Here is an 11,547-nt window from a genome sequence, read left to right on the forward strand (position 1 = left end):
CTAGTTATTGAAGGTAAGTGATTTCTATATAATGTAAGTTAAAATACATAGATTACGGGTTGATTTTAACAAGTAAAATATGAAAATTTAGGTGTTTGTTGAAAAACCTGTGTGTTGATAAAAATGTGATTAGACAACGAAACTGATTATGGAATTTGGTAGAAATTATATATTTGTATTCGTGAGGTTATGGGTAACATTTATTTATATAAATTTCTAAAATTCGAGCACGTGGACCCGAGAGTGAATTTTAGGAATCTTCCGAATTGGGTTAAATTATGCGTTTTTGAGAAAATATTGATTAGTTTGTACAAGCTTTGGCTAGTTTTGGATTGCTCGGCACCAACGTGAGGCTTTTAGTGTGATTTGTGGATTGGAAAGTGGATTTGGAAATGAGGTAAGTCTCTTGCCTGACCTTGTAAGAGGGAATTAACCCCATAAGTGTTTAAATTATTATTTGCTACTAATTGTGGGTGCTACGTATGTACGAAGTGATGCGAGTCCATACGTAGCTAAAATTCATGATATGTCCAGGTAGACATAGGACTTTACCATGCTATACTTACACTATTTAAACTCAACTTGTTAGTTTAATTACATGAATTAATAAGTAAAATTTGATTGAAGATTATGTTAGAACGAGCTTCACCACTTAGAGATTTGGTGTAATGATTAATTATTGATGGAAAAATTCATAATTCGTTTATGGGCTTGCCTTGGGTTGTAAACACGAAATTCGTAGTCCAAAGAGTTTCCCTATTCCTTTGGACCGGGCCGAATGCCTCGACGATATTTATATATATAATGTGATGCATCCATGGATCGGGCCGTACGACCTCGGTAGTGTATGTATACGATTGTTATATATTGGGCCGTACGACCTCGACATAATTCGTGTGTGTTGTCGCTAGGAGTCCGATTTTACACGACATATCCTTCATGACTTAAGAAATTTAATTACGTGTTGGCCCTTGCTTGTTGAGATAAGCATGTGATATTTGGGGACTTTTTAATTTGTTACTTTGTTTATGAATCATTTAATTATTGCCTCTTATTTCTTTATTGATGTGGTATTTTATGCATATTTATAATTCTTGCACATTATGTATATGGACCACTAGTAAGTGTCGATGTCGATAACTCGTCACTACTTCTTCGAGGTTAGACTCGATATTTACTAGGTACACATTGTTTACGTACACACGCTACACTTATGCATAAATTGTGCAGGTTCTGAGGCAGGAACATCTGGTGTTCGTCCAGGCGTGCATCCGCATTACTCGGAGGCCTAGTGGTGAGCTACTTCTCATGCTCCATTCTGCATCACCCGGAGCCTTCTCTTGTTATGTTTATCATTTCTGTTTATTCTGTTTCAGACAGTAGTTTTAGGGAGTTTGTATATTCTACTAAATGCTCGTGCACTTGTGCTACCGGGTTTTGGAAAATTCTAGTAGATATTCATGGTTCTTGATTATTACATTCATAACTTTACTCTCATGTTTAGTTCATGCCTTACATTAGTACGATCACATACTATTTGTTTCATTATTAAATAAAATCAATGACTTTAAAAATATTAAAATATACAACTACATGGATAGTTCACCGTTGGTTTGCCTAGCAGCAACGTTGGGTGCCATCATGGCATATAGTGGGAATTGGGTCGTAACAGCTTGGTATCAAAGCACTAGGTTCACATAGGTCTCACAAGCCATGAGCGAGCCAAATAGAGTCTTGCGGATCGGTGTGGAGACATCTGTACTTATCTTCGGGAGTTTATATGGTGTTAGGAAACTTGTCTTTCTTTATCTCCTATCATGCAGTTGATATTGTGCTAAGTATCTTTCTCTTATTCTCTCACAGATGGTGAGAACGCGCGCGCCATATGTACCCAGCGGTGGAGGAGCTTCTCCCCCTATTGCTAGAGGCTGAGGTAGAGGCCGAGGGAGGGCTCAAGCTCCTGCTAGGAGCCGGATGAGGCGCTTGCAGCTGAGTCGGCCCCGACAGATTTCATGTCCGCACCGGGCTTTCAGGAGGTCATAGGCCGTATGCTGCGGTTCATGGAATCTATGATGCAGGCTAGTTTATTTCCAGCAGACCCAGCCACATCTCAGGCGGGAGGGGGAACACAGACCCTATCGCTCAGGCTTCAGGGCACGGTGCTGCCATATATCAGACCCCAGGTGCACTACTTGTGGGCGAGGCTCAGCCAGTTGCAGCAGCTGCACTAGAGTCCAGACCAGATGCGATTGTCGAGCCGCATAAGTTGTTGGATAGATGGAAAAAACTGCATCCTCGTGCTATTGGCGGTGAGTGAAATGAGTACCCCCAGGATTTTATTGATCATTGCAGAGACATGCTGGACAACATGAGAGTATGGAGTCAAACGTGGTCGACTTCACCAAATTTCAGTTAGAGGACAGGGCCCGTAGATGGTGGCAGTCCTATATTCATAGTAGACCAGCGGGTTCGCCTCCCTTGACTTAGGACCAGTTCACACGTCTCTCTCTAGAGAGATATATTCCACCCTCTCAGAGGGAAGAGCTACAAGGTTAGTTTGAGCGGCTCCAGGAAGGTCATATGTCTGTGACCGATTATGAGGCGAGGTTCTCTGAGTTGTCTCTCCATGCACTTATGATACTCCCCAATGATGCAGAGAGAGGGCAGAGGTGTATTGCGGGCTTGCATTATGGTATTCAGGTTACGATGGCCCGAGAGGTTGAGATGGGACTCCTTACGAGCAGGTTATGCTAATAGCTCGGCGGATTGAGGGTATCCGCAACCAAGGCCGATTGTTTAAGATGGGGGAGAAGAGGCATCGGCATTCTGGAGGATTCAACAGTGCCCCATATGGGGGCAGGGGCCAGTTCATGAGGGGTCAGTCCAGCAGGCCCACTTATTTAGCACCACCGCCTTCTCGGGGTACGCCAATGCGGCCTTATTTTAGCGCCATTTCAGAGAGCTCCTACCGTTCACCGGCTATTCAGGGTTCTTCAATTGGGTATTCAGGTCTCCAGGGTCAGACTCAGGGTCAGTCATCTTCCACACCGAAAGGTTGATATGAGTGCGGGGAGCTTGGTCACATGAGGAAATTTTACATCAGGCTTCGGGGCAAGCAGTATAGCAGGGCCATTAGACCATGATCACCACAATAGCTACCGCACCAGTTGTCCCGCCTGCCAAAGGTGGAGGTCAGGTGAGTAAGGATCGCCCTAGAGGTGGAGGCCAGTCGGGTGGCGCTCCAGCTAGGTTCTATGCTTTTCCAGCAAGACCAGATGCAATAGCCTCAGAAGCCGTGATCACATGTATTATTTCTTTCTGCGATAGGGATGATTAGGTACTATTTGGTCAAAGGTCTACATATTCATATGGTTCTTCTCTATTTTCTCATTATTTAGATATCTCTCTTGAGTCCTTGGGTGCTCCTGTATATGTGTCCACACAAGTGGGCGACGCCGTTGTTGTGGATCGGGTTTACCGGTCCTGCATTGTGACTTTCTGTTGTTATGAGACTAGAGCAGATCTTTTGTTGCTCGACATTACCGACTTTGAGGTCATCCTAGGCATGTACTGGTTGTCTCTATACCATGCCTTTATTGATTTCTATGTCAAGACTATTACCTTGGCGATGCCAAAGTTGCCTAGATTGGAGTGGAGGGGTTCATCTATCAGTGCATCTAGTCGGGTTATCTCTTTCTTGAAGGCTCAACACATGGTCGAGAAGGGTTGTTTGGCTTGTCTGGCTTATGTTTGGGATACTGCCATAGAGACTCCTACGATTGATTCAGTGTCCATGGAGCGAGAGTTCTCCGATGTATTTCCTTCCGATATACCAGGCATGCCACTAGATCATGATATCGATTTCAGCATTTATTTGGCACCAGGTACCCAGCCTATCTCTATTCCACCGTACTACGTGGCTCCGAAAGAGTTGAAAGAATTGAAGGAAAAGCATGAGGAGTTTCTCATGAAGGGGTTCATCAAACCGAGTGTGTCGCCTTGGGGTCCACCGGTATTGTTTGTGAAAAGGAAGGATGTGAGTATTTGGATGTGCATTGATTACGCCAGGTGAACAAAGTTACAATTAAGAATAAGTACCCATTGCCACGTATTGATGGTTTGTTTGACTAGTTGTAGGTTGCTAGGGTGTTCTTTAAGATTGACTTGAGATCTAGGTATCATCAGCTGAAGATGCAAGCTTCGGATGTTCCGAAGATGGCTTTTCGGATTTGATATTGACACTATGAGTTTCTAGTGAAGTCCTTCGGCTTGACCAACACCCCGACGACATTTATGGATTTTATGAACCAGGTGCTCCAGACATATCTTGACTCAATTGTCATCGTCTTCAATGATGAGATATTGATCAACTCGCGTAGTGTGGAGGAGCACGAGCAGCATTTGAGAGTTGTGCTTCAGACCTTGCCAGAATAGAAGCTATATGATAAGTTCTCCAAGTTCAAGTTTTGGTTAGATTCCGTGGCATCATGGGGAATGTTGTATCAGGTGAGGGTATTAAGGTAGATCCCAGGAAGATCAAGGTAGTCAAGAGTGGGCCTCGTCCTACCACCCGGCCGAGTTCCGGAGTTTCTTGGGTTTAGCAGGTTATTATCATCAGTTTGTGAATGGCTTCTCATCTAATGCAGCACCTTTGACTAGATTGACCCAGAAGGGTGCGCCGTTCTAATTGTCCAATGATTGCGAGGCGATCTTTCAGAAGCTCAAGACCGCATTGACTACATCACCTGTGTTAGTGTTGCCTTCCGATTTAGGGATGTATACTACGTATTACGACGCTTCACGCATTGGCCTGGGTTGTGTATTGATGCAGGAGGGGCGAGTTTTTGATCCGAAAGGCAAAGAGTATGGGTTTTTTTGCATTCATTTCAGTAGAGGAGATGCCATTGGCTTTGGACATTCAGTCCTTAGCTAACAGACTTGTGAGGTTGGATATTTCAGAGCCTAGTCGAGTTCTTGCATATGTTGTGGCTCAGTCTTCATTATTTGAGCGGATCAAGGCTCGTCAGTATGATGATCCGCACTTGTTGGTTCTTAAAGAGACGGTACTGCAGGGTGGTTCTTACTCCAAGGAGGTTACTATCGGTGAGGATGGTGTTCTGGGGCTCCATGGTCACCTATGTGTTCCTAATGTTGATAGCTTGAAGGAGAATATTCTAGCGGAGGCACACAATTCTCAGTATTCCATTCATCTAGGTGCTAAGAAGATGTGTCGTGACCTGATATGGCATTATTGGTGGCGGCGGATGAAGAAGGTCATAGTTGAGAATGTAATGAGATGTTTAACTATCCAGCAGGTTAAGTATGAGTATCAGAGACCAGGTGTCCTACCCCAGCAGATGGTTATATCGGAGTGGAAATGGGAGTACATCACTATGGACTTTGTAGTTGGTTTGCCGCGAACGTTGAGAAAGTTTGATGCCGTTTGGGTCATTGTCGACAGGCTGACCAAGTCAACACCCTTTATTCCAATGATGGCTGGGTACTTTTCAGAGAGATTGGCTCAGATTTACATTCAGAAAATTGTCCGGTTGCATGGTGTGCCCGTTTTCATTATTTCAGATAGAGGCCCTAAGTTCACTTTGCATTTCTAGAGAGCAGTACATAGTGAGTTGGGTACTTTGGTAGAGCTCAGCACAGCCTTTTATCCATAGACCGACCGGCAATCAAAGCGGACAGTTTAGATTCTGGAGGATATGCTCAGAGCGTGTGTGATTGACTTTGAAGTGCACTGGGATTGATTCTTGCCTTTGGCTGAGTTTGCTTATAACAACAATTATCAGTTTAGCATCGAGATAGCTCCATTTGAGGCTTTATATTGTCGGCGATGTCGTTCACCCATCGGATGGTTTGATCCCGGCGAGGCTAGGTTTTATGGCGGGGATTTACTGAAGGATGCCTTGGAGAAGGTAAAGTTAATTCAGGAGTGACTTCGCACAACACAGTCCAGAAAAAAGAGTTACATGGATGAGAAAGCATGTGATTTATCATTTATTGTGGGCGAGAAGGTTCTCTTGAAAGTCTCGCTGATGAAGGGTATCATGAGGTTAGGGAAGAAGGGCAAGCTAAGCCCATGGTTTATTAGCTCATTTGAGGTGTTGAGGCGAGTTGGGGAGGTTGCTTATGAGCTCGCTTTGCCTCCCAGTCAATCGGGAGTTCATCTGGTGTTCCATAAGTCTATACTCTGGAAGTACCATGCTGACAGGTCACATGTGTTAGATTACAGCACGGTTCAGCTGGATGAGAGCTTGGGTTATGAAGAGGAGCCAGTTGCAATTGTTGACAGGTAGGTTCACCAGTTAAAGTCTAAGAAGATTTCTGCGGTAAAGGTCTAGTAAAGGGGTCAACCAGTCGAGGATGTGACTTGTGAGACCGAGGAGGACATGTGGAGCAGATATCCACACTTATTTAGCATTCCATGTATGATTCTAGACCCGTTTGAGGACGAATGTTTGTTTTAGAGGTGGAGAATGTAATGACCCGACAAGTTGTTTTACTTTCTAGATCCCTGTTCCCCTAATTAAGACTCCTATTATGTTTTTTTTAATGTTTTAGGACTTGCGGGTATAGTTGGTTTAGGTTTGGAAGGGTTCGGGTTGAAATCAGAATAGTTAGTTCCTTAATAGTGGCCTAAGCTGGCCGAATTTGACTTGACTCAACATTTTTAGTAAACGGACTTAAAATCGGGATTTGATTGTTCCAATAGGTTCGTATGATGATTTTGGACTTGGGCATGTGTTCGGATTGACTTTTGGGTGATCCGGGAGCGTTACAACGCTTAATGTTGAAAGTTGGCACATTGAAGGTTTTATAGTTTTTTAAATTTGGTTTGGAGTAGACTTTGTTGTTATAAAGGTCCGTTTGGGATACCGATCATGGGAATAGGTCCTTATGGTGAATTATGACTTTTATGCAAAATTTGATGTCATTTCGAGTAGTCTAAGTATGATTCAGCGCGTTCGAAGCTAGTTGAAGAGTTGGAAGTTCATAAGTTGATTCAATTTGGTTTTGGGGTGCGATTCTTAGATTCGTTATTGTTTTACGTGTTCCGAGGGTTCTGAGCAGGTCCGTATGATGTTTATGGACTTGTTGGTGGAGTTGGATGAGGTCTCGGGTGCCTCGGGTGTGTTTCAGACCGTTGGCTTACCTAGCAGTGATGTTGGGCGCCATCACGGCCTATAGTGGGAATCGGGACATGACACCAAGCCCGCCCGGTCAAAAACCGGGTTCAAGGCTAGATTACGAGTACTCATAGCCCCATGCGTACATATATGTGGTTAGTTTTCAAATCCGAGTCTAAATCGACTCTCAAAACTCAAATTCTCATTTTTCAAAACATAGGCAAAATTTCACAAATTTTCACTTTGATTTACATAATTTTGATGTTGAATCTAAGATATAATCATGAAATATAGTTTTAAATTGATTAGGATAACTTACCCAATGTTTGTAGATGAAAATCTCCTCTCCAAATCGACTCATACCGAGTCTATCGTTCTAAAATGTGAGAAATGCGACTAAATCCCGACTTTCCAGCCCTTATGTCCAGTTGCAGTTGTCGCAATTGTGAACCCTCGCAATTGCGAAGAAATCCTTGCAAATGTGGCCACCGACAGCCTAACATGAAGTCGCAAATGGGACATTGGCTTCGCATTTGCGAAGCCTGTCCTCATCACAAATGCGACACTTTTGTCGCAAATGCGAGGCTACCCTATTCTGACACTATTCATTACGACCCAGTTATCGCAATTGTGACGCTGGTGTTCGCAATTGCGACACCTGAGGCATCAACACACTAGTATCTCTATTTTCAGTCCAAACCATACTACGACATGTTCGAAACTTATCTGAGCCTACAGGGCTCCAAACCAAATATTCACACAAGTCTAAAAACATCACACAAACTTGCTCGCGCAATCAAAACACAAAAATAACATCTAGAACTATGAATCGGACACCAAAACACACGAATTTAAAAGAAAAGTGCAAGAACTTCTAGAATGGAAACTAAGTGTCCCAATCCTACCAAATCAACTCGAAATAATACCAAATTTTGCATACAAGTTCTAAATAGCATAGCAGACCTATTTCAAGTCCCAAAATCAAATTCCGAACCTGATAGACAAAAGTCAACCTATGGTCAAACTTCTAAACCTCAATTTGCCAATTTTTGGAAAATCAACACAAATCAACCTACGGGCTTTCGAATTTGATTCCGGGTATACGCCAAAGTCCAACATCACGATACAAAGCTATCGGAGCTGTCAAAACACCATTCCAGAGTCGTTTTCACCAAAGTCAATCATTGGTCAATATAATCAACTTAGGCTTCTAAGCCACGAGCCAAAGGTCTAAATCGACCTGAAATATTCTCGGAACAAAACCAATTGACCCCGCAAGACATAAAACCTAAATTACAAATGTGTGAAACATCGAAAGGGGAAACATGGCGAAAATATACAACGACGGGGCGGATCGTTATATTTTCCCCTTTCTTAAAACAATCGTTTGTTCTCGAACATGCATAGAGACATTCCCAAAGTGACGAAAAGGCAATGATAACGACTATGCATGTCGTGTTAAGTCTCTTAGGTCCCCTCCTCGACCGAATGACCCTCCATTGAATCTTCACTGAAGAAATATTCTTTGATTTCAACTTCCGGACCTATCTATCCAAGATACCCATAGGCTTCTCAATATAAGTCAAATCCTTGTCCAATTGGACAGTGCTGAAGTCCAATACTTCCAGAGCATAGAAACATGGAACACCAGCTGAACTGTAGATAAGCTAGGTGGAAATGCAAGCTTGTAGGCCACCTCACCAACTCTCTAAAGGATCTTAAAAGGACTGATAAACCTAGGGCTCAACTTGCCCTTCTTCCCAAACCTCATCACACCCTTCATGGGTGAAACCCGATGTAAAACCCGCTATCCAACCATAAATACTACAACACGAACCTTCCAATCAGCATAACTCTTCTATCTAGACTAGGTTGTATGAAGACGATCCTAAATTAACTTGAATTTCTCCAAGGCATCTCGAACCAAATATGTGCCCAACAACTTAGCCTCTCCCGTCTCAAACCAACCAACTCAAGAATGACATCGTTTCCCATACAGGGCCTCATAAGGGGCCATCTGAATACTCATATGGTAGTTGTTGTTGTATGTGAACTCTGCAAGTGGCAAGAACTGATCCCAAGAACCCCCGAAATCCATAAAACATGTACGGAGCATATCCTCCAATATCTGAATGGTGCGCTCGGATGGCCGTCTGTCTGGGGGTGAAATGTTGTACTCAACTTAACTCGCCTGCCTAACTCACGTTGCAGAGCTCTCCAGAAATGCCATGTGACTTGCGTACCTCGAACGGAGAAAATGGATACAGACACATCGTGGAGACGAACAATCTCATAGATATAGATCTGAGCCAGCTGCTCTGCACAATAGGTAGTCACCACCGGAATGAAATAAGTCGACTTGGTCAACTTGTCCACAATCACCCATAGAGCATCAAATTTCTTTAAAGTCTGTGGGAGCCCAACAACGAAGTCCATACTTCACCTACTGACAATTTAGGAACCGATCCACATACTCCACTATATGTATCTTCATTCTCCTCCACCAATAGTGCTACCTCAAATCCTAATACATCTTAGCGGCACCCGGATGAAAAGAGTACCACCAACTATGGTCTTCCTCGAGGATCAACTCATGCAACCCATCTACATTGGGCACACGTAATCGGCCCTGCATCCACAACACACCGTCATCTCCATTAGAAAACTCCTTGGCATCGTCGTGCTGTACTGTGTCCTTAAGGATAAGAAAATGGGGATCATCATACTAATGCACTCATATAAAGAAGACTGAGAAACGACACAAGCAAGAACCTGACTGGGCTCCGAAACATCCAATCTAACAAACTTATTGGCCAAGGCCTAAACATCTAGGGATAGTGGCCTCTCTGCTACCGGTAGATTTTCCAAACTACCCATACTCTCCGCCTTTCGACTGAAGGCATCGACCACCACATTGGCCTTCTCAGAATGATACAGAATAGTGATATCAAAGTATTTAACAAACTCTAACCATCTCCGCTGCCGCAAATTAGGATCTTTCTACTTGAATAGATGCTGGAGACTCCGGTTGTCGGTATAGAACTCACATGGAACACCGTACAAGTAGTGCCTCCAAATCTTCAATGCATGAACAAGAGTTGCCAATTCCAAGTCATGGACAGGATAATTCTTCCCATGAACCTTTAGCTGCCGAGACGCATAGGCAATCACCTTACTGTCTTGCATCAACACCGCACCAAGCCTAATACATCACAATACACAGTGTAAGACCCCGAGCTCGTAGGCAATACCAACACCAACGTTGTAGTCAAAGCTGTCTTGATATTTTGAAAGCTTGCCTCACACTTCTCGGACCATCTGAAAGGAGCACCCTACTAGTTTAATCTTGTCATAGGTGTAGAAATGGATGAGAAACCCTCTACAAAATGGCAATAATACCCAGCCAAGCCAAGAAAACGCTAGATCTCATTAGCTCAAGATGGTTTGGAGCAACTCTGAACTACTTCAAGCTTCTTCGGATCTATCTTTATCCCTTCACTCGACACCACAAGACCCATAAACTCCACCAAATCAAGCCAAAATTCACACTATAAGAATATTGCATGCAACTTCTTCTCTCTCAAGGTTTGGAGTACGATCGTCAGATGCTTCTCAAGATCCTCCCGGCTGCAGTAGCACACCAAGATGTAATCAATAAACACAATGATGAATGAATAAAGATGTGGCTAAAATACATTGTTCATCAAGTGCATAAATGTTGCTGAGGCATTGGTCAGCCCAAATGACATCACAAGAAACTCGTAGTGACCATAACGAATCATGAAGGCAGTCTTCGGAATATCCGGATCCCGAATGTTTAGCATATGATACACTAACCTCAAATCAATATTTGAGAATACTTTAGCACCATGTATCTGGTCAAATAAGTCATAAATGCGTGGTAATGGGTACCTATTCTTCACTGTAACCTTGTTCAACTATCGATAATCAATACACATGCGCATAAAACCATATTTCTTCTTCACAAACAAAACTGGTGCACCCCAATACGGACACTAGGCCGAATGAAACCCTTATCAAGCAACTTTTGCAACTCCTCCTTCTACATTGCCGGTGCCATACAACATGGTGAAATAGAAATGGGATGAGTGTCGGGCAACAAGTAATTACCAAAATCGATATCTCTATCAGTGGCAGGCCTAGAAGATCTACTGGAAAAATAGCTGGAAAGTCTCTCACTACCGGAACTGACTCAACGGTAGGTGTATCAGTACTGACATCACTCACAAAGGCTAGATATGTATACACCCCTTCTCGATCATTTGCTGAGCCTTTAGAAAGGACACAAACCTTCTAGGAATATTATGCAATGTACCCCTCCACTCCAACCACATAAAACTTGGCATAACCAGCGTCACAATCTTGGCGTGACAATCCAGAATAGAGT

The 11,547-nt window shown here is 43.3% G+C and overlaps 1 protein-coding gene across 1 annotated transcript; it reads left to right on the top strand.

Annotated features, from left to right (window-relative positions):
• The first annotated feature begins 5,981 nt into the window (after positions 1-5,981).
• Positions 5,982-6,308, top strand: LOC138899921 (uncharacterized). The gene has a single exon (XM_070186622.1). The coding sequence runs from the start codon at positions 5,982-5,984 to the stop codon at positions 6,306-6,308; it is 327 nt and encodes a 108-aa protein (XP_070042723.1).
• The last annotated feature ends 5,239 nt before the right edge of the window (positions 6,309-11,547 follow it).

Source organism: Nicotiana tomentosiformis, chromosome 10 (assembly GCF_000390325.3).
Source record: "Nicotiana tomentosiformis chromosome 10, ASM39032v3, whole genome shotgun sequence".
Lineage (NCBI taxonomy): Eukaryota > Viridiplantae > Streptophyta > Magnoliopsida > Solanales > Solanaceae > Nicotiana > Nicotiana tomentosiformis.

Bases quoted from the DNA above. Each gene is read 5' to 3' on its own strand.
- LOC138899921 (XM_070186622.1), top strand. From the start codon at position 5,982: ATGGATGAGAAAGCATGTGATTTATCATTTATTGTGGGCGAGAAGGTT.